The 21,905-nt window shown below is 37.6% G+C and overlaps 1 protein-coding gene across 5 annotated transcripts; it reads right to left on the reverse strand.

The window, feature by feature from the left end:
• Positions 1-618: 618 nt before the first annotated feature.
• On the reverse strand, positions 619-21,544 carry XPNPEP3 (X-prolyl aminopeptidase 3). Of its 5 annotated transcripts, none has more exons than XM_081331514.1 (10): positions 21,308-21,544; positions 19,153-19,269; positions 14,748-15,146; positions 11,467-11,669; positions 10,886-10,948; positions 5,994-6,107; positions 5,416-5,501; positions 4,682-4,865; positions 2,602-2,722; positions 619-1,997 (listed from the first exon to the last, which is right to left on the reverse strand). In XM_081331514.1, the coding sequence occupies exons 1-10, from the start codon at positions 21,366-21,368 to the stop codon at positions 1,840-1,842; spliced, it is 1,506 nt and encodes a 501-aa protein (XP_081187640.1). In that variant the 5' UTR covers positions 21,369-21,544; the 3' UTR covers positions 619-1,839. The 5 variants fall into 5 exon arrangements, with proteins under 5 accessions (XP_081187640.1, XP_081187641.1, XP_081187642.1 ...); XM_081331515.1 differs by having other exon boundaries at positions 19,153-19,283; positions 21,308-21,499; XM_081331516.1 differs by lacking the exon at positions 21,308-21,544 and adding an exon at positions 17,328-17,467.
• Between the last annotated feature and the right edge of the window lie 361 nt (positions 21,545-21,905).

Consider the following 21,905-nt stretch of genomic DNA (forward strand, 5'->3'; position numbering starts at 1 on the left):
TGAAGAAAATAGGGGTAACGAGGAGAAAAGGTTTCTGTAAGCTAAGTTTTAAATATAATTGTTGAAATTATACTTTCACCAATACAGATTTTTTTTTCTTTTTAGAAAAAAGAAAACACTTTTGTATATTATGCATCTGTAATAATTACACTATAGGCAGCATCTTTCTTTCAAAAATGCAAAAAGTACTTCACAAAAAGTATTTCACCAGATAATTGTGCAACATTTCATCTTTTATAAAACTTCCTTGGTAAACAATTTGATTTGACCCAACTAGAATAGTACCATGCTTTAATCACATTTGTGAACTTATTAGTGTATTTATTTTTATGTTTGTTTATAAGAGAGTTGTTGATTTCTCAATTTAACTGTTGCTTTGATCTTCTGATAATATGTGGCATTAAGACCTCAACCTTAAAATAAAGAGTTTCTGTACTAATTTCAAATTAAAAAACCCTGATGCTTTGCATCACTTCAGAAATAGTCTTATATCCATTGTTAGATTTTACCACAATATACAGAATTGAAGTGTTACTACTTTCTGGGTTACCATTTCTGTGTAGAGGTAGTCATCAACTTACGAACACAATTAAGTCCAAAATTTCTGTTGCTGAGACATTTATTGAGTTTTGCCCCATTTTATGACTTTTCTTGCCGTGGTTGTTAAGTGAATCACTACAACTGTTAAATTAGTAACACAGTTAAGTTTATGTGGCTTCTCCATTGACTTGGCTTGTCATAAGGTTACAAAAGGACCCAGGACACCACAACAGTCATATCAGTCAATTGCCAAGTAGCTGAATTGTGATCATGTGACATGGGGATGGGACAGTGGTTGAAAGTGTGAAAAACAGTCATGTCACTTTTTTCAATGCTGTTGTAACTTCGAATGCTCACTAAATAAACAGTTGTAAGTCAAGGACTACTCGTATTTAGTCAAGGAAAAGGGCAATTTAATATAAATGCAGTATTTTTCATAGTTTGGATCCCAAAGAGCCTCTATGTTCACATCACCCATGAGAGGTTGAATACATAAAGAAGGAAAATACAGTAGTCACAACTCAATTGATAAACATCTTGAATCTGGTCTGATTCACTGAGTTTATCAAATGAGCTCACATTATTTTAACTTAAAACTAACATTTTTAATCATTAAAGTCGAGTCATCAATATATACAGGACTATGTGTGCTTAAACAAATTGTGAACACTAGCTTTGTGACATCTAATTCTGCACAGGGATTTGTCTTTAGCTGTCCTTTATATTTAATAACCCCATTTTCACATTAATGGATTTCCCAACACTACAGTCCTTGTATTTTCTGAAAGGGGGAAAAACACTCTAATTTCAAATTTGAGAGGGGTTTTTTTGCTTTTCTTTTATACACTGGAAATTATTGTATCCAGAAAAATACTTTTTTTTCCTTTTCAGCTCTTACAACTAAAAGACTAAAAGTGAAATTTAATCATTATGAACAAACATATACACTGTTTGAGAAATATCAGTACAGCTGATATTCAGTTCATTTCTGTAAATAACACAGTATAAACACAGAAAGAAATAGACCAAATGCTGGGATGCCTAATTCTGTTTCATCGGCTTTGTTTTAGTATTAGCATAACTTTAAAAAGATGAACAGTAATGTACATTTTCCCATTTAAATAGTGTAATTGTCTCCTGCAAAATATGTACACACAGTTTCTTGCAAGCAATATTTTTCTAGTAGTGATTCTGTCTTAGTTAAGCAATCCTATAAATGAGTTATGAAAAATGTGTTATATATGAGTGTGTATTTTCCATTCTAAACCCGAGCAAGGTATGAAAGGCAGCAAAGAACAATCAGCTGCAAACCTGTTCAATATCATAGATCTCCTTTGGGCAATCTGCAGACAAGATTAATGGTACATTCTCTGTCACCACCACATCATCTTCAATGCGTATTCCTATGCCACGGAATCGTTCAGGGGCACTTGTATCATCTTCAGGTATGTAAATGCCTGGAAATAAAAGTATTGATCAATAGATCCAGTTTGCAAATTATACAGTATATTCTTTCCAGGTTTAGAAGGCATAGCACAGGTTTTATCTCCATAAATAAGTGTACCTCCATCTCAATCCAATTCATATAATGTAATACATGCAACTTCATTTTGTACCAATAGTAGAAATACTGGACCAAACTTTTAAGAGTAGTTTTACAAGCTACTCTAACCTGATATAAGTCCAATTAAGCACTCTTTTAAAATTATTTTCCTACAGACTAAAGATCATGAAGGTTTTTTCTTCGTAATTAAATCTATAAAGCAAATGGCAGTGTTTTCTGGATAGTTCTCAATGCCTCTAAGATGACTGTCTTCTCACATTTATGGGGGTGAATAACAGAAATGGAGATAGGATATATTAAGAATCTGAAGCTATTTAAAAACTAAATAGAAAAACAATTGCACTGAAATTTCTAAGAATTTTTTGAAAATAAATTTTTGAGAATACTTTTGAGAAATTATTGTAGCAATCATTGCATAAATGACTGGGCATTCTTCTTTTCAAGATACCACACATGGACATACATCTTTTTATATTGCTTTCACTGGTGCATTTTACCTGGCTCAATGGTGATCACCATGCTTGGCTGGAGGAGAGTTGATCGAGATACATCAGGTGTATCATGAACATCCATTCCCAGATAATGACCTACATGATGTGGACAGTATTTCCGAACAGCCTATGAGACAAAAAATAATATATTCCTAAAACAAGCAAAATTTAGAGAAATGTTGGATGGATATGTCTTCAGCACAAGTTGTGCTAGAAACATACAGAGAAAAGGAAATATATTAAATGGTTGTTCTTGTTTATAAATACAACTAATATGTTTTGTGTAGGCATCATCTTCTGCCTTGTTTCTATCAAATCTGTTGTTTGTTGTAAAGGCAACACACTCTGGTCTTTAAGCAAAATATACAAATGACAATCAGTTTGGTATTAAAGGCAAATAGTGTCTGTTTTGAGCTCCAAGGTACCTTTGATCTTTTAGCTGGCAGTTTCTTCTGTGGGTAAAAATTAATATTATGTGGAATTGTGAGGCTATCACATTTCAGTACCTTGCCTACATTTTATGCAATATTTATTCAAAACCGTTTGACCTAACCTTGGTTTCTTGTACAAAATCTCATCATTTTTTCCAGATCAGCATGAACATTACCATTTTTCAAGCAGGTCGTTTTTACTGGGGTTTTGAAAGTTTTCAATTCCTATGAATTTCACAAATCAGAGTAGGCAAGGATCTCAAGAAGCAGCAATATGCCTAACTCTGCTAAGCAGTTTGTCTATGTTGTGGAAGTGCACATATTATGGAAGCCATTACAGAGAAATGTTCTTTAAAGAGCGTGACAAAGAAAAAGCCCAGGTCCACTTTCCATTTTAAAATGTTCTCAATACATAACTTGGAAGGGTAGCATATCTTATAGCACTCTGTTTTACTTAGTATGAAATATTTTCCTACATTTGCCAATTGAAACAGAAGTTGATACTGCTTCAAAATATCCATTGGTTTAAGCTAATTTTATTGGAAGCTGCACTACACAAAACGAAACTCTCTGTCCATCTAATATTGTTTATGCCAACAGGTTGCAGCTCTTTAGAGATCCACAAGTTTTTTCTTGCCCCATTAGAGATACTGAGCAGACAAATACTGGATTTCTGGGCTAAATAGATATTTAAGGTTTATTCTGTTGTCTCCCACAATTTGCACCAAATTTCAAAATGCTGCTATAGTGATGCATTTTTTATTTGTTCCAACATTCCTGGGATTGATGGGTAGAAAAAGCTTGTACTGAAATATTATCAGTGCTTGTACGTGTCTATGAAAGATGAAGGAAGGTAAGTTGAATCAAAGTAAGCCATTAACAGATTTCTAGAATAGGCACTTTCCCATGTACATGACAAAAAATTATGTGAAAATATCTTCCGTAACTATTATCAAAATCTTAAAACGAGGCACTTTTCTCCCCAATTTAGCAATCATATTTAATAACCTTACTGACAAGTTAGAAGAGTCCCACCACAGATCTCTACCTCTTGAATTAATACTTGTCAGGAATTAAAACAATTGGTGTATATACATAATCTAAATAGTCTGCCATCTGCTGGATGAAAGAGATACTGTACAGCTGATAACCTTGGGACTTGTCTCCAAATAGTACAGGTACTTCTCGATTCACGACAGGAATTGAGCCTGGAATTACAGTCATAAATTGAGGCATAATGTGACCAGATTTGAAGTTACAATTGCTTTTACAACAGTTGTTAAGTGAATGCTGTGATTATTAAGGAAATTTATTTCCCACAATGGATGTTTTTTTTGCTAAAAACTGGAAGTAAAGGAGAGGCAATTGCAAGAACTTAAAATGTGTTCATGAGACCATGGAGGTTGTTCTAACACCAAAAATAGTTTGTTAAGTAATTCTGGAGAGGTCCATCATAACTCTAAATGGTATTAAGGGAAGGTTGTAAATCGATGACTACCTGTACTTCTTTTAGACCTGCATATCTGCAGAAAGCTACAACTTCAAAATAAAAATGGGATGATTTAAAGGATTGTTCACTTTTTTTTATAACTGTTCGCTGTTTTTTTAGCCAGGTAAAATAACAGGCTAAACAGATATGCAAAGAAACCAAGTACCTTGAAGACCTGACCCTCACTAGTGCTATCCTTTAGGATTCCCAACTCTTTCAGCTTCTGTCCAATGAGAGTTAGCATTAAATTGTAGATGTTTTCTAGGCTCACACCTGAAGAACAAAGTCTTAGGCATGACTTCTGGACCTCCAATATAGCCTGGTACAGCTCTGCCTGGGAACTAGTGAACCTGACAATAAGAGAAAAACACAAATCAGCTCAAGTGAGATTTAATCAGAAAAAAACCCAAAAATTAAATGCTAAGATGCATGTACAAAATAATTAAGAAAGGACAGTACAGTCCTTTGGATTTGTTCTACTCCAAAATGTTGGTGGAAGATTGCCCACCTGAACACCTCACGTTTCGAACATTTCTGTACAATCAAAAACAGTTCATTAAGGAAGCCAGAACTACTTTCCCATAAATTGGAAATGTTACCTTATATTTTCCAAGGTGAATTTGATAAATAAAATTTCTCCATTAGCATTTTGAAATGAAATAATGACATGCAAACTTTTCTGAATTATCTGGTTTTGCATTACCAAAAACTAAAGCGTACCTCATCTCTAGAGCAGGGAGAGGAGGATGACTGTAGTACATTGCACTAAAAATTGCAATTACAGTCTAGGCAAGGACAATTTCTGAAGTATAATGAAATGAAGAAATGACAATAATGGAACATTTTCAGGAAAACCTGGAAATGCAACCATGATGTTCCTTTGCTGGGAACAAGACCTACCTGCCATTGATGGGCCAAGTGCGGGTAATGTCACTCACATAACAAGAGTATTCACATCCTCCATCCAATAAAACCATTTCTCCATCCTAGAGCACAAGAAAAAGCAATTACTTGGCACTTAAGAATTTCATTTAAATAGTGTTGTAAAATGGTTTTTTAAACAAATATTATTGGGGGTCATGCTGTAACACCTATTCAGAGATAGATTGCTTTTATAGTCTTCATATAAATCCCTATATTTCATTAAAAGATTCATCTGCAGTACAACTGTAACATTATTAATTATAATTATTAAGATTATTCCTAAATGTCTTTGTTCTACTCCATAGAATGAGGAAGTAGATTTTTTCCCCAGAACTACAGAACAGTCAGAAACATACTAGAATGCAGTAGAACTGGTTATGGTCTACTTAGCTTAAGGAGGTACTCAGAAACAGGATTGTATCCTTTTAAAACTATAGTTCTATTCCAATCTTCTTAAATGGCTTAGTTAATATATTACCGCAGTCCATCTTGATTTATTTCTTTTGGAGGGGTTCAGTAGATAATAACACTATTATGTTGCAGAGTTCAGTTACCTTAATAAGTTGATTGTTTTTCACATAATGCAATGTATTGGACCTGTTGCCACCAGCAACCACAGGGGGATAAGCTAAAATGTCAGCACCACGAGCCCGGCACTCATATTCAAACTGGAAATAAAATAATCCATTAATTGTTGAAATAAATGCACAGCTTTTATCTCAGAAAGCCTCTGCCAATGCCAATACTTGGGCTAGCAAACTAGCAAAGTATATGGGATACTTTATGTATGTTTGAATAGGAAGACTTGATTCAGCTTTCTCAAATCAGGTGGTTCTTGCTTAATAATCACTCATTCATGATTGTTCAAACTTACAACAGTGGTGAATGAATATGGTACTTATGACTGGACTTACAACAATTGTAGTATCACCTCAGTGACATAATCAACATCTGCAACCTTCTTTGCCAACTTCCTACAGAGTCAATGGGAAAGCTGGCAGGAGTTCACAAAAGGGGACCTCAAGACATCCTTGCTTAATGACTTGCGATGATTCACTTATCAACAACTGAAAATGCCACAATTTCCATTGATAAGCAGGTGTCACCACTCTTTACAACTGTGTCCCTTAGCAATGGAAACTATGATCCCAATTACTGTTGTAAAGCAAGGACTATCTTTAATGGATTTATATCATAGTTTGCTGTCAGGAAAAAAAATGAGCAACCATATAAAAGGTATTTGTAGCTCTTTGAAGGAAATATAGTATATCAACCCGCAGAGCAAGCTACTGCTTAAGTAAAATACCTAACAGCCTCAGCTATTGCAGTCAGTGGAGAGGAATTACGTTGTTCAGCACCATCTGAAAAGCCATACATTTCTCTTCCATTCTGCAGTATGTGAACTAAAGAAACCTAGTGTACTATGGGAAGCAAAAGTATAATATGTCTGGTGATTGTTTTGAAACAGCAAAACCAAAGGTAGTTTTCTTTTGTGTGGTTCTACCTATATCCAGTTTTTCTCCCTATACCTATATTTATCCTGATTTGGGTGCATGTCCACAGACAACAATTGGTTTCTTAGGAACAGCAAACCAGCCAAGGATTTCTTTTACTAAATGAAAGTGACATGAAACATTAGGCGGTACTAACCTCAATAAATATTTTTTGTGATAGGCTGTTTCCTACTCAATTTTGTTTCTTTGAAGAGAGAGATTTTAGTCTGTACTTATTCTCACATTTTCATTACGTTTGAGGGGGTGGCTGTTGGCATTCTCAACTGTTAATTAGAACCAAAACATTTTTTTTGGATACTAATTCATGTGTAGGAGAATGTTTATAGAGAAAAATACTTCTAAATTAAAATGCACTAATACATTAAATTATACTTTGCATTTGCACTATTTTCCCTTGAAATTTCATTTCCATAACGGGTATTCTTAAGGAAAGATAACGTTCAGGAAGTGAAACATAATTAGTGCTAAAGAGCAAAACCCTCTATTTGTTCAGATGAAAGGCTATCAGTAGTCCCCTACACTTGTTGTTGTTAGTTGCGAAGTCGTGTCCAACCCATCGCAACCCCATGGACAACGTTCCTCCAGGCCTTCCTGTCCTCTACCATCTTCTGGAGTCCATTTAAGCTCACGCTTACTGCTTCAGTGACTCCATCCAGCCACCTCATTCTCTGTCGTCCCCTTCTTCTCTTGCCCTCAAACCTTTCCCAGCATTAGGCTCTTCTCCAGTGAGTCCTTCCTTCTCATTAGGTGGCCAAAGTATTTGAGTTTCAACTTCAGGATCTGGCCTTCTAAAGAGCAGTCAGGGTTGATCTCCTCTAGGACTGACCGGTTTGATCGCCTTGCAGTCCAAGGGACTCGCAGGAGTCTTCTCCAGCACCATAGTTCAAACGCTTCAATTCTTTGGCGCTCAGCCTTTCTTATGGTCCAACTTTCAGAACCATAAATTGCAACTGGGAAGACCATAGCCTTTACTATACACACTTTTGTTGGCAGGGTGATGTCTCTGCTTTTTAGTGTGCTGTCTAGATTTGCCATGGCTTTCCTTCCTGGGAGCAAGCATCTTTTAATTTCTTGACTGCAGTCCCCGTCTGCGGTGATCTTGAAGCCCAGGAAAATAAAATCTGTCACTACCTCCATTTCTTCCCCATCTATTTGCCAGGAATTGAGAGGGCCAGAAGCCATGATCTTGGGTTTTCTTAATGTTTAGTTTCAGCCCAACCTTTGCACTCTCCTTCTTCACTCGTAACAAGAGGCTCTTTAATTCCTCTTCACTTTCTGCCATTAGAGTGGTATCATCTGCATATCTTAGGTTGTTGATATTTCTCCTGGCAATTTTAATTCCAACTTTTGATTCATCTAGCCCTGACTTTCTCATGATGTGCTCTGCATATAAGTTAAACAGGCAGGGTGACAGTATACAGCCTTGCCGGACTCCTTTCCCAATTTTGAACCAATCGGGTTCCGTGTCCAGTTCTCACTGTTGCTTCTTGATCCGCATATAGGTTTCTCAAGAGACAAATAAGATGGTCTGGTACTCCCATCTCTTTAAGAACTTGCCACAGTTTGTTATGATCCACACAATCAAAGGCTTTAGCATAGTCAATGAAGCAGAAGTAGATGTTTTTCTGGAACTCCCTAGGTTTCTCCATGATCCAGAGTATGTTGGCAATTTGATCTCTAGTTCCTCTGCCTCTTCAAAATCCTACCTGTACTTCTGGTTGTTCTCGACCCACATACTGCTGGAGTCTAGCTTGTAGGATTTTAAGCATAACTTTACTAGCATGAGAAATGAGTGCAATGGTGCGATAGTTTGAACATTCTTTGGCACTGCCTTTCTTTGGAATTGGAATGTAAACTGATCTTTTCCAATCCTGTGGCCACTGTTGAGTTTTCCAAATTTGCTGGCAAATTGGGTGTAGCACTTTTACTGCATCGTTTTAAGATTTTGAATAGCTCAGCTGGAATACTCAACAGTCACCTCCACTAGCTTTGTTGTTGCTCAGCTTTCCTAAGGCCCATTTCACTTCACATTCTAGGATGTCCGGCTCAAGGTCAGGGACGTGCTTATCAGGGACGTTAAGCTCGTTCTTGTATAGTTCCTCTGTGTAATTTTGCCACCTCTCCTTAATCTCTTCTGCCTCTGTTAGGTCCCTGCCACTTTGGTCCTTTATCATGCCCATTTTTGCATGAAACGTTCCCTTCATCTCTCCAATTTCCTTGAAGAGATCTCTAGTCCTCCCTATTCTATTGTTTTCTTCTATTTCTTTGCACTGTTCATTTAAGAAGGCATTCTTATCTCTTCTAGCTATTCTCTGGAATTCTGCATTCAATTGGGTGTATCTTTCTTTTTTTCCCTTGCCTTTCGCTTTCCTCAGCTATTTGCAAAGCTTCCTCAGACAGCCATTTTGCTTTCTTGCATTTCTTTTTCTTTGGGATGGTTTTAGTTGCTACCTGTTGTACAATGTTACAAACCTCTGTCCATAGTTCTTCAGGCACTCTTTCTATCAGATCTATTTGTCACCTCTACTGTATATTCGTCAGGGATATGATTTAGTTCATATCTGAGTGGCCTAGTGCTTTTCCCTACTTTCTTCAGTTTAAGCCTAAATTTTGCAATGAGAAGTTCATGGTCTGAGCCACAGTCAGCTCCTGGTCTTGTTTTTACTGACTGTATAGAGCAGGGGTGTCAAACTCAATTTCATTGAGGGCCGCATCAGCATTGCGGTTGCCCGCAAGGGGCCAGGTGGGTATGGCCAGGGTGGGCGTGGCCTACTGGGTGGGCGTGGCTAGTGTGTATGGCCTACTGGGTGGGCGTGGCCAGCTCTACATCGTTTGCATGAAGGGTGCCTATGGGGGCCTGGGCAGGAGTGGGACAGATCTGAGGGTCTCTGGCAGAAGGAGGGTCTCTGGGCCAGGGCCAAGGCAGAGGGGGCCGTTCCCTCACTGTTTCCAGGATGCCTTCGCGGGCCACATGAAACCACTTTGCGGGCTGGATCCGGCCCCCGGGCCTTGTGTTTGACATGTCTGGTATAGAGCTTCTCCATCTTTGGCTGCAGAGCACATAGTCAATCTGATTTCTGTGTTGACCGTCTGGTGATGTCCATGTGTAGCCGTCTCTTGGGTTGTTGGAAGAGTGTTTGCTATGACCATCGTATTCTCTTGACAAAATTCTATCAGCCTGTGCCCTGCTTCATTTTGTACTCCAAGGCCAAACGTGCCCGTTATTCCGGTTATTTTTTGGCTTCCTACTTTAGCATTCCAATCCCCCATGATGATAAGGACATCATTTTTTGGCGTTAGTTCTATAAGGCGCTGTAGGTCTTCATAGAACCGGTCAATTTCATCCTCTTCAGCACCAGTGGCTGGGGCATAAACTTGGACTAGTGTGATATTGAATGGTTTCTCTTGGATTTGAACTGAGATCATTCTGTCATTTTGGGGATTGTATCCCAGTATTGCTTTTCCTACTCTTTTATTGATTATGAAGGCTACTCCATTTCTTCTGAGGGATTGTTGCCTGCAGTAGTATACCTGATGGTCATCTGAATTAAATTCACCCACTCCTGTCCATTTTAGTTCACTGATTCCTAAGATGTCGATGTTCAGTCTTGTCATCTCTTGTTTGACCACGTGTCCCCTACACACATCTATTCAAAAGTACATCTTATTAAGTTCAACGGGATTTACTATCTGTAAGTATTGAGGCGATTTCTTAATAAATCTTTTCTACACTTTATTAAAATCCTGGTGTCTATCTTGATGTTGTCCTTCTTTGGTACCCATCCTGCAAGTTCTAAACTAAGGATCGATATAAGGATTAACAGAAACCTATCACGTTATGTGAGCATATGCATTACATGTGAATACAACCTAAAAACTGGCTGTCAGGTTACAGTAGGGGACTATTTTCCACAATGCAAAAAAGCACATACCTTAGCATATAGAAATGCTTCGTCCACCGGAGCTTTACTTGTAAGCATAGTCTCTATGAATGCCTGTTGAAATACAGTAATACGAAACTATTAATGAATATGTTAGTTTCCAAAATATGGTTATATTTTCCAAAAGAAGAGGCAAGAGGATAAGCTCTCCTAGATCTGATTCTAACCAGTGAGGAACAGCTGGTTGAGGAGGTGAATATACCATTTTGGGATTCAAATGAGAAATTGGATCATAGTTGTAAATGTACACTTTTGATTACGATCTATTATAGAAAGAGATCAGGTATGTTTGATTTCTTCTTCACTGGTATTTCTCATGCTAACTCATATAATGATAATCTTATTATGTGAAACATAGGGGACTACAGTGGTAGTTGTTGACAGAAGGCTTTCCATAAACACAAGGACCCCATATTTTATTTCCTGAATAAATCATCAGCATTAGTTCCGGAAACATCCCAGCATAAAGATGCTAGCTATATCTATATGTCATTTTCCTTTTGGCATGAATTCCAATGTCATGCCTTTTTTTCTCTGAACACCTTGTGCAATATAAATATTTTGATCAATACCTGTGAAGTGATTTTGCCAGCAAATTTCATCCTCTCAATCTCTGTGGCAGATTTGATCAGCCGTAAGTTTTGCACTAGATGCTGGACAGCTCGAACACGGTTGTTGCATTTAGTTTTGACCTCAGCCAGATGCAGCAGATAATCAGAATGGAGCTGTGGATGCACAGGTTTAGCAAAATCATACCAAACTGTGCTAGAATCATCTGTGAAACAGAATATAATTACACTTTAAGTTTAATTAACTACACTTCTTTGGAAAGATGCTTGCATATTTTTGGTAAATATCAGACTGCAGCCAAATATGGATAACAGTTCAAATTAAGGGTCAACACTGGTATTTTAAACAAGAGATGTTACTTTGATTTTATAGTATTTTTAAATCTTCCTGAAAGGAATCAGTAATAAGAAAAATTGGTGAAGCTACTTTTTGTAATAGACAGCTCCTTAGAAACAAAGATATGTATCTAAATTAACTGAGTAAAGAGGGCATGTGTTTTCCCCATGCATCATCCTCTATATAAGAAAGTAGATTTCAAGTACATTTGAATAGGAATATACAATTCTTTTGGATCAAGAACTGCACTTGCTCTTTGAACAGAGTGCCAAGAATTGCCCTGCAAAAATGGAGAAGATTAAATATATAAAAAGTAATTTAAACTAGAATTAATTTAAATTGATTAAATTAAATTATTAGTTATTCTCAATGGACTTAATAAAACTTATTATTCACATAGTATTTAATATTGTCCACTTCCATTGCATTAAAGATTTCAGGTTAGCAATAAGATCTTTTAATAGGACTCTGGAGACACTTCCATGGCTATGGGAGGCCACATGTGGCTATGGAGCTATAAATTATGAATCTCTATACTATAATTTTAACAAAGCTTCTTCTTTTCAGAATGCATTCTCACTCATGGGGACACAGAAGTAATGTTTTTACACTAAGTGTGTTAAGAATGCAGCCTAAACAAAGTACCTAGCACCACTGTGCAAATCCTTTGAAAGAGTTGGAAGCATATACTTTTGCACTATTAAATAAATAGTTTCCAAATTGAGTAGCTAATTAGGAAGCTATTCTCAATTATTTTTGCTGCCTTGTGCATGGGCACCTATTTTGTTTCATGCACTAATCAGGAGAGGCTATTATAAGTTCCAAACAACTGTTTCTAAGCCCTGTTGCCTACTTCCTTCAATATGCTGCATGTATGAAAGTAGAACTTAAATATTGGAACAAAATTTGGAACAAAAGACCAGTAAAATTAATTACAGTTCTGTAGTAATCGTTTCTTCTGTGTAATTCACAAGTAACAAAGATATATAAGCCCAACAAACTTGGAAAACTTTCACTATTGCATAACAGCTATCATGTGGTCACAGACTGGGCAAAGTACCGTATTTTCCGGCGAATAAGACGACTTTTTAACCCATGAAAATCATCTCAAAAGTTGGGGGGGTCGTTTTATATGCCCAGTCGTCTTATATGCCGGAAAATAGTACATAAATCAATCAAGCGCCCCCGTTCTTGCAAAGCAACTTCAAGCCTCCTTAGTCCAGTCCCCCCTCCAACGTGACTCTCCCTTCCCACCCTCAAGAGCCTCTAAGCCCCTTCCCCTCCCCCTTGCAAACGCCACACCCCGGGAGCTCTTGCGTTTATTCCAAAGGGTGGGTGGAAGGAAAAGCCCCTTTCGGCTTCGGCTTGGCTGCAAGTCAGTGAGCCCGGGAAGGCACGCCCTCCCCTCTCACTGAGGAAGAAGCAGGGCAGGCTGGCATCTGGCGGGAGCCGGCAGGGCAGTCCTGCGCACGCGCGCTCCCCGGCTCCTAAGGCGTCCTCGGGGAGCCGTGGCAGGCGCCTCACGCTCTTCCCTCTTGAGGCGGCATTGGCGGAGCCATCCGGCGTCGGGCGGGAGCTGGCAGGGCAGTCCTGCACATGCGCGTGCTCCCCGGCTGCTAAGGAGTGCTCGGGGAGCCGTGGCAGGCACCTCACGCCCTTCCCTCTTGAGGCGGCACCGGCGAAGCCGTCCGGCGTCAGGCAGGAGCCGGCAGGGCAGTCCTGCGCACGCGCACCGGCTTTTAAGAGTCCTCGGGGAGCCGTGGCAGGTGCCTCACGCCCTTCGCTCTCGAGGCGGCACCGGTGGAGCCGTCCGGCGTTGGGCGGAAACCGGCAGGGCTTTGCATCATCTGCATCAGACGGGTCTGAATCGGGCTTGTGTCGAACACTTGGCAACTGGCATGTAAGTATTTTCCGGCGTATAAGACAAAAAATCTTGAAAATCATCTCAAAAGTTGGGGGGTCGTCTTATACGCCCAGTCGTCTTATACGCCGGGAAATACGGTAAGACTCTTCAATCTGTCTCTATCCTATATACACATAATTTTTACAAATTTTGCCCTTAAATATACTTATGATACAGAAGGCCATTTGGGATTGGGGCAATTTAAAAATAATGTTAAAAAAACATTTGTACCTATTTCTGAAATGTACTTTAGTTGGGCACTTAATTATGTTCTTCAGGTTGCATACAGTTTCAGAAAACATGCATGTTAATATTTGCATTAAAATACAAAAACAAACTTGCCCTCCTCTTTATTGAAATTATGATTTTTCAGGTTTTTTTCTATGAAGGCAAGTAGGGAGCTAGGAATGCAAGCTTAAACTTCTCACATGAAGTTATGATTTTCTTAGTTATAGGTCACTGAATAATTGATGTGCGATTCATATAACACGCCTACCATGAACACAATTGTTGGGTTCAAACACTAAGCCAAATCCAAACCATTCTAAGACTTACAGGTGGCGCTCAACTTACGACTGGTTAACTGTTTAAAGTTATGATCAACTCCAAAAAAATGTACTTGGATTTGAAGTTTTGACACCACCATCCCAGTCACCTGACTGCATTTGGGGCATTCAGCAACTGACCCGCATTTACAGTCTTTACTGTGGTCATGTGATGATTTACACTTTTGCCAGAACTCAGCACTTCTGGTTTTCAGCAAAAAATGAACAATGGTTTTGCTTAACAACTGCAACATTCACTTAATGACTGCTGCAAAAAAGGCTGTAAAATTGGGCATAGGCAAATGATAACTTGCTTAATAACTGCCATTAACTTATGACTGTAATTGCAGGCCCAATTTTGCTCATAAGTTGAGGACTACTTATAATGCAGTGCATGAACCCAGCTATCATCTCTATTATGCCCTTCACTTGACAGTAAATTGCTTAAATGATTCAATATCCTTTTTTATACCATGCAAAATCTATTTTGTTTTCATACCTTTTAATTTAGACACCAGATGTCTAAACTCTTCCATGGTATATGCTTCATCTACACCAGTGAGGGCCACTGCTCCATCAGTGCCAGATCGTGGCCCATCCCACAACTCTCGGCTTGGATCTCTTTTTGGAACAAATAGTAAAGCTTTGTGATATGGCAAAGGTCTACCAGGCACACTTTGCAACACTAAGATACTATCAGGTTCTTGGAAGCCACACAGATATAGGAAATTAGTGTCCTGGTGAAAGGTATATGGAATATCATTGCTCATGTAATAGGTCGGATTTGAAAGCAGAATTACTGTGTGATCTGTCCCTTGCATCTCTTGCTGTATCTGAGCCATCAACTTGTGTCTACGGAGAGCATATTCCACTTGTGATAATCCTGGTGTTACCTCTCCTGTGAACAGAATTCAAAAACACAATTCCTATTTCAGAAACAATTTTTCATGCTGTTGAACCCTTACAATTTTTGAAACTAGTCTCACATTTTTCCAGTTCATCTCCTTTCTATTCATTTTCTCTGCAGTTACGTCTCCACATTCTTAGTTCAACTCTAAACTATTTTTCCTCTATTATTAATAACAAAAATTGTTTGTATAAACTTGAGTTCACAAGGCATTCTAAAAGCTACAGTTAATACTAACGTAAGGATTATAACTAAAAATGATTCCTGGGAGAGTGGAACAAAGAGAAGTAAACTTGAATACCCTTTTATACCATTTGCACATTGAATGGAAGACAGCGGAGCTTGTTGCACTCTGTGTTTTGATATCAGTATAGATATTTCATTACCTAGCAATAACTTCTTCATGAAATACAGAGCTCAAACACTGAATTTCAAAAAGGATCTTTAATCAGCTGTGTATCTAAGAATTAGATTAGAATACAGAATTTTCTCAGAACTTCAAAATTAATCATTCAATCTAAGTTTATCTATAATGAATATAAAGTGCAGAAAACAAAAATATTTTAACAAAACTGGATCAAATGCCAAAAAACTGATTGCAAATGGAACATTTTCTTTGTATAATCTATAATCAGGTTTGCATTTATTAAAGCCATTAAAGCCAATCCATTAAAATGAACAGAGCTATCAGTTGAAAAATGTGAGAATTATACTTTCTGAATCTTAATTGAATCTAACAGAATGTTCTAGGGGAATGAAAAGGACTTAGTTCCACATAAAATAATGAATATTTTTATTAATAAATGTATTTGCTGCCCATCTCACCATGGGGCTACTCTAGGTGGTTTATATGCTCCTATCATTTGAAGAAGGGACGTGGTGGCTCAGTGGGTTAGGACACTGAGCTTGTCGATCAGAAGGTTGGTAGTTTGGCGGGTCAAATCCCAAGTGCCGCGTAGCAGAGTGAGCGCCTGTTACTCGTCCCAGCTTCTGCCAACATAGCAGTTCGAAAGCACGTAAAAATGCAAGTATAAAAATAAAGACCACTACGGTGGGAAGGTAACAGTGTTCCGTGTGCCTTTGGCGTCTAGTCATGCCGGCCACATGACCACGGAGACATCCTTGGACAAGCGCTGGCTCTTTGGCTTTGAAACGGAGATGAGCACCGGCCCCTAGAGTTGGAAATGACTAGCACGCATGTGCGGGGGAACCTTTACCTATCATTTGAAGATATCTTTTAAAAATGTAAATATCTGCCTAAAACATGGACATATTATGTACTTAAGCTTGTTAGCCTGTATTTTAAAATGTTTTTGTTTATATTTTTCTGGCTAGACACCCTGAGTCATATTCTGCCCATTATAAAAACACCTCTTTAAAATTGAGGGGAGAGAAAAAAAGAGAAGCAATATTTTCTATACCAGAGTTCCTCAACCTTTTTGGCTTTGCAGACCGGCGGGGTGGGGAGAGGAGACGGTTCCATGACAGGCAAGTGCGGATGCAGCTCCATTCGCACGAGGGCACGCACAGCTGTTGTTCACCTACCACTTGCACGAGTGGGGATGCACGCTTCCATGTGCACACGCCCTCCCCCACACACTTTTACGGTCCAATTCCGAAAGGCTCAAGGTCCAGTAGTGGGCTAAGGCCTGGGGTTGGAGACCCGTTCTAGACTATGGTCCTCCAAACAATTGCAGAGGATTGTGGGACTTCTAAAACAGTAGGCAGTAATACAACTGGTTGACAGTGAGGGTATCTGTAAATTTGTCACACATTACAAATGCACACAGAGAGAATATGATAGTGAATTCTGACAACAGGGAAATGGCAGGGACAGGTTGCTGCCTTTATGCCTTAAATATGGATCTCCCTAAAAGCATTTTGCTTGCTACTGTGGGAAACATAATGATGGATTTTGGTTTGTTTTTGTAGGACTTCTCGTGTTCTTTAGAAAGAGATAGTGGTTCAACTAATTACCAGGTGGTTTCCCATCTTTAATAGCAACTTAATGTTACTTGACAATTATCCATTTTTAAAGTTATCCAATGCTTTTCAAAAGGAAGCAAAAATTTAAAAATATGGGATATATTTTTAAATTAAAAAAATTGCTTAGCTTTTTTCTTCTATAAATCATATCACAGTACATAATTTAATTTAAAAATGTTAACCTACTTGCAATAAGCAATTTGCTGACCTAAGCTAGTTGCTGGGTAGCAGCATCACTAGCCAAGATGAAAATAAGACTTTTTCCACTGTGCAGAAAGACAAATGCTGGGCACATTATCTATTCAGATACCAGCTACTGAAATTTTCTGTAATACAAATAAAATGTGAATGGCATTCATATACCATTATAATTACCTAATCAATATTCATAAAGAATCACACATTTCAAATATTAAAAATGTGGTGGAATCTCCGGCTAGAGCAGAGGAAGGAGTAAAGAGGCAGTTTAGTTTGGAGTCTCTCAGTGATAGGAAGTGACAAAGGCAAGACACATGAAGCCTTTATCTGCCAGTTTCCAAGAGAATGGAGTTTCTCTGGCAAAAGATTAGAGGAATTACAATGAATTACTTTGGCTTAACCCAGGGGTAGGCAACCTTGGCTCTTTTATGACTCATGGACGTCAACTCCCAGAATTCCTGAGCCAGCATGGCTGGCTCAGGAATTCTGGGAGTTGAAGTCCACGAGTCACAAAAGAGCCAAGGTTGCCTACCCCTGGCCTAACCCATGGAATTATTTGGTTCCCTGTATCTGACAAAGTATAACTAAATCTAAGAAGAATTTTAACAGTTGAAATGAGAAAAGCTAGTTAGCAGTACTCACATACACTTTTACAAAAGCATAAATCTAATTAACAGTTGAAAAGATAATTAAAACTGCACATCAACCAAAAACACAGCATTCTGTATAAACATATTAAAGAAAACTAACAATGAATTTGACTAAAATAATAACTTACTAATAAACATGCATAAAATCAAGCTACATGTTTGGAGAGAGAGACACAAAACTATTGACTAATAATGTCATAAAATAGGGTAAAAGGTTGAGTTCAGAAAAATGCAGGATAAAACAAAAACAAAATTCAGGTACCGATGAATGCTTTCTCTATTTTCTAATTGGTCCTGGGTCTTATTTACAAATGTGAATCAAGCAACTACAGTTATTTACTTCTAACTAATTTTAATCTGCTATTCTAATTATAATAAATGATTGTTCAAATAGAAAATACCACTCAAAATGCTTAGCTAAAATAAAATATATTGATGAACAAAACCTTCATGGAAGAAAAATTATATTCACAGGCCATCTGAAGGCCAGTAAAGAATGACCAGGGTTTCTCAGTATTTCCATGCCTAAGCAGCACATTTGTTTCTGTCTCATGTCTATCTTTTGTAACTCTTGATGAGAGAGGAAAGTTTTCTAACTTTGGGAGTAATTCTTATGACAGGAGGCAATTCTTCTGATGAAAAACAACTATCGTAACTTTTCCAGCTGTTTGTTGCAAACACAGACATTTTTGCTAGCTTTACTTGCAATTGGGTGATTTATATCAGCAGCTACCAACCTTTTGAGTGCCAGGGACTGGTTCCATGGAGGACATTTTTTCCACAGACCTAGGGTGTGTGGTTTCATGTCCTGCCTGGATCTTGCGCATGAGCAGACGGAGCTTCGCAGGCTGCAGACTGGGGGTTGGGGACCCCTGATTTATATGATACTTTTGTGTCACAAATACATATATCCAAAAGAACATGAGTAGAATTTTAGGAAGTATTTTCTATCTGGAACATAAAATGTTCTAAATAGGAATTCCTTGAAGGATATGAAATTCTTATTTTCCAGGCTGTCCTTTGAGAAAACTATTAAAAAGTGAGATGTTAAAGGACAGTGTGGGTAGTATAGCTTTATGCAAACTTGTCTAGGATTAAATGTCTCTGAACACTTATTTCTCATACAGTAAATGTGCTTAGAGTTGCATTACTGTTATCCTTACCTGGCTTAAGAAGATGTGGATGTGTGAAAGGGCTAGGCTGACCTAGATATCGATTTGGAATCTTCTTTTGTTGAACTGGTTGAATGGATAATTTCCGAAAGAAACAAAACTTGCAGCCTAAAATGAAACGGCTGAATAGCATCAAACTGAATTGTTTCCCCCTTTGAATCTGTGATAGAGGCAAAATGAAGTTTGCCATTCTTAAACACTACTCATCTCTTTTTGCTTTAAACATAAAGATGTATCCAACAATACTCATAGGTACTTTCCCACTAATAATACTGTGAATACTTTAAAAAGCAATGAAAGCTCTAGAATAAGATTTTAATGTATTTCATTGGCTGATTCAAATTGTCTTATACTTTGCATTTTTACTGATGTAAGTAACCTTCACTTATGGAATAGATAGTGAGGTATACATTCAGCAATAACTACAAACATTGATAAATAACATGGTCAAGATAGGATGGTTTTGCAAAAAGTTCAGAATTGGAAATAAAATTTAAAAAAATCTTTCCAGGAATGGTTCTCTAAAACACTACAAATCACACAGCAAAATAAATGTATATACTTGGAATACACTATGCTTTCTAGGCAGTTATTAAACCAAGCAAAAATAACATTAAAAATTACTTAGATACTAACAATAACCTTTAATGTTTAATGTTCAATGCAAAGTATTAATATTTAGATTAGCAGATGGGAAAACAAACTGAAGAGAAGGGAAGAAAGTATCATTATAAAGTATTTCTATAATTTCTTTTACTCATGGTTTATCAGTAGTTGTTCTTTCTTATTTTGTATATTTAACTTTCTAGATGTCTGTTAAAAGCTTAAATCTAAAAATAAAAATATTTCTGACCTTGGCATTTATTTCCTTTACTAAGGTTGCAAATGCTATAAATACGGTACTGATTATATTTTCATTTATACAATAAAACACCCAATCTCCAGTTTAAATATTGCTAAAACATTTATGATGAACCACTGAGATATCCCAGAGAATGAAATATCACATACTGAAATTATATTTCTAATAATTAATGATTTCTGATCCATTGAATGACATTTAATAAGGATAACAATATATATGAAAACAGTGATCTTAATAATAGCTTTTTAATTATAGCAACTTTATCCTATTTTTCATAATTACTGTTAAAATAATCCTAAAGTGGTGAAAGAGTTGCAGTGTTTCTGTTTTTTGGTACAAAACAGGATTGCTATTTGACACTAAAAAAATGTCAATCCAATTTTCAAAGTACAACATTTATTCATTTATTCTAGGCAGTCTCCAAGAATCCGACGTGATTGAATGTAAAAAAAAAATCCATTTAGTAAAAAAATCACAGAATGCTTGAACTATAAATATAATTTGTAATTATGCATTTTATTTTTAGATGTTAATCCAAAGAAATGCCACAGAATGGAAAGGATCTACAGCTAAGGATTGCAGTATAAGGCTAATACAAGTGAAGTGTGTTAAAAATATTTTTAGACTACAATCCTATTCATACTTACTTGGAAGTATGTTTAGGATTCAACGCAGTAGCCCAATTCACACCTATCCCCAAGTTAGGCCTTTTTAAAAAAATATGTTTTGATGAATAAATTATATTAGCTTAAGTTTAAACATTTTAGCTTACATGTTAATTAGGCGTTCAGTTTTTCTCCACTATAAGCATGCATAGGCTCAGGCTATGCAACCCAACTACAAGATTAAACCTTGGGAAAATAAATAATAAACTTAGGGATTGTTATATCTTATAACACACTTCACAAGGCACATGAAGGTATATTTCAGCTGAACCAATCCCACTGATTCCCAGTGGAAAATGTGCAACCACCTTTTTTTCCTCCTCTTTATTGAGATTAAAAACCTCAGCTTAAGTTTCTGATAATATTTTATTAGCAATTTTGAAACCTAAATTGACCAGTTTCTTGAACTTCTATTTTAAACAGAAGAAACGTTTCTTTTATAAGAGATTTCCATAATACTACCGTGGTCTTCAGAATATATTTTTTTCACTCTACACGGAACCGAGACAGTAAAAATACCTTTTTAAATATGCAAAGTGGAGGGGGTACCTAAAATAACTAGCTTTCGCACTCCTTAGAATTGTTCGCTTATGTATAATCAAATTAAGTCTCTGACCTGAAAAGTTGCATTTGACCCTTACAGGTTGGATAAGTCTCTGAGCTGGCAACCACACCATAGCTGAGCTCCCTGCCTGTAAAGACAGTAATCAACACTACGGGGCGATCTTGGAAGCAATCGCAACGCCCCAAGTCCTGATCTTCCTCCACTTCGCCCTAACACTCTCTTTCCTGACTCCCAACCCTGAAGCATGGCCAACTACACTAAGCTCGATTTGAGTTCGCACGTTTGAAGGACCTTGCTTCCACTGGGTCGGCACATAATGACGTCACCATCAATCGTAACCCGCTATTTTGTATTTCGCCTCTTGAGTTTCGGCGAGTAATTGACCATTATACTTTAGGCGACTAAATAAATGCCTACTTGTTAAAGTGCTTCATTCGCACCTTTTTCCTACCATCGTGGCTAGGAAAGACCAGAGCCGGTGAATTCATTACCCTGACTCTAACTGGCATTATCTCATGGACTGAATCGAAAGAGAAAAGCGTGAGTCCAAAGGCCATGGAAAGAGGCAATATCGAGGGCAACTCAACTTTCATTTCTAGAAGATTCTGGACCCCGCTGCCAAAACCTAGGGGAATCGGGGCGGTTCAAG

This window comes from Vipera berus, assembly GCF_964194415.1.
Source record: "Vipera berus genome assembly, chromosome: 6".
NCBI classification, from domain to species: domain Eukaryota; kingdom Metazoa; phylum Chordata; class Lepidosauria; order Squamata; family Viperidae; genus Vipera; species Vipera berus.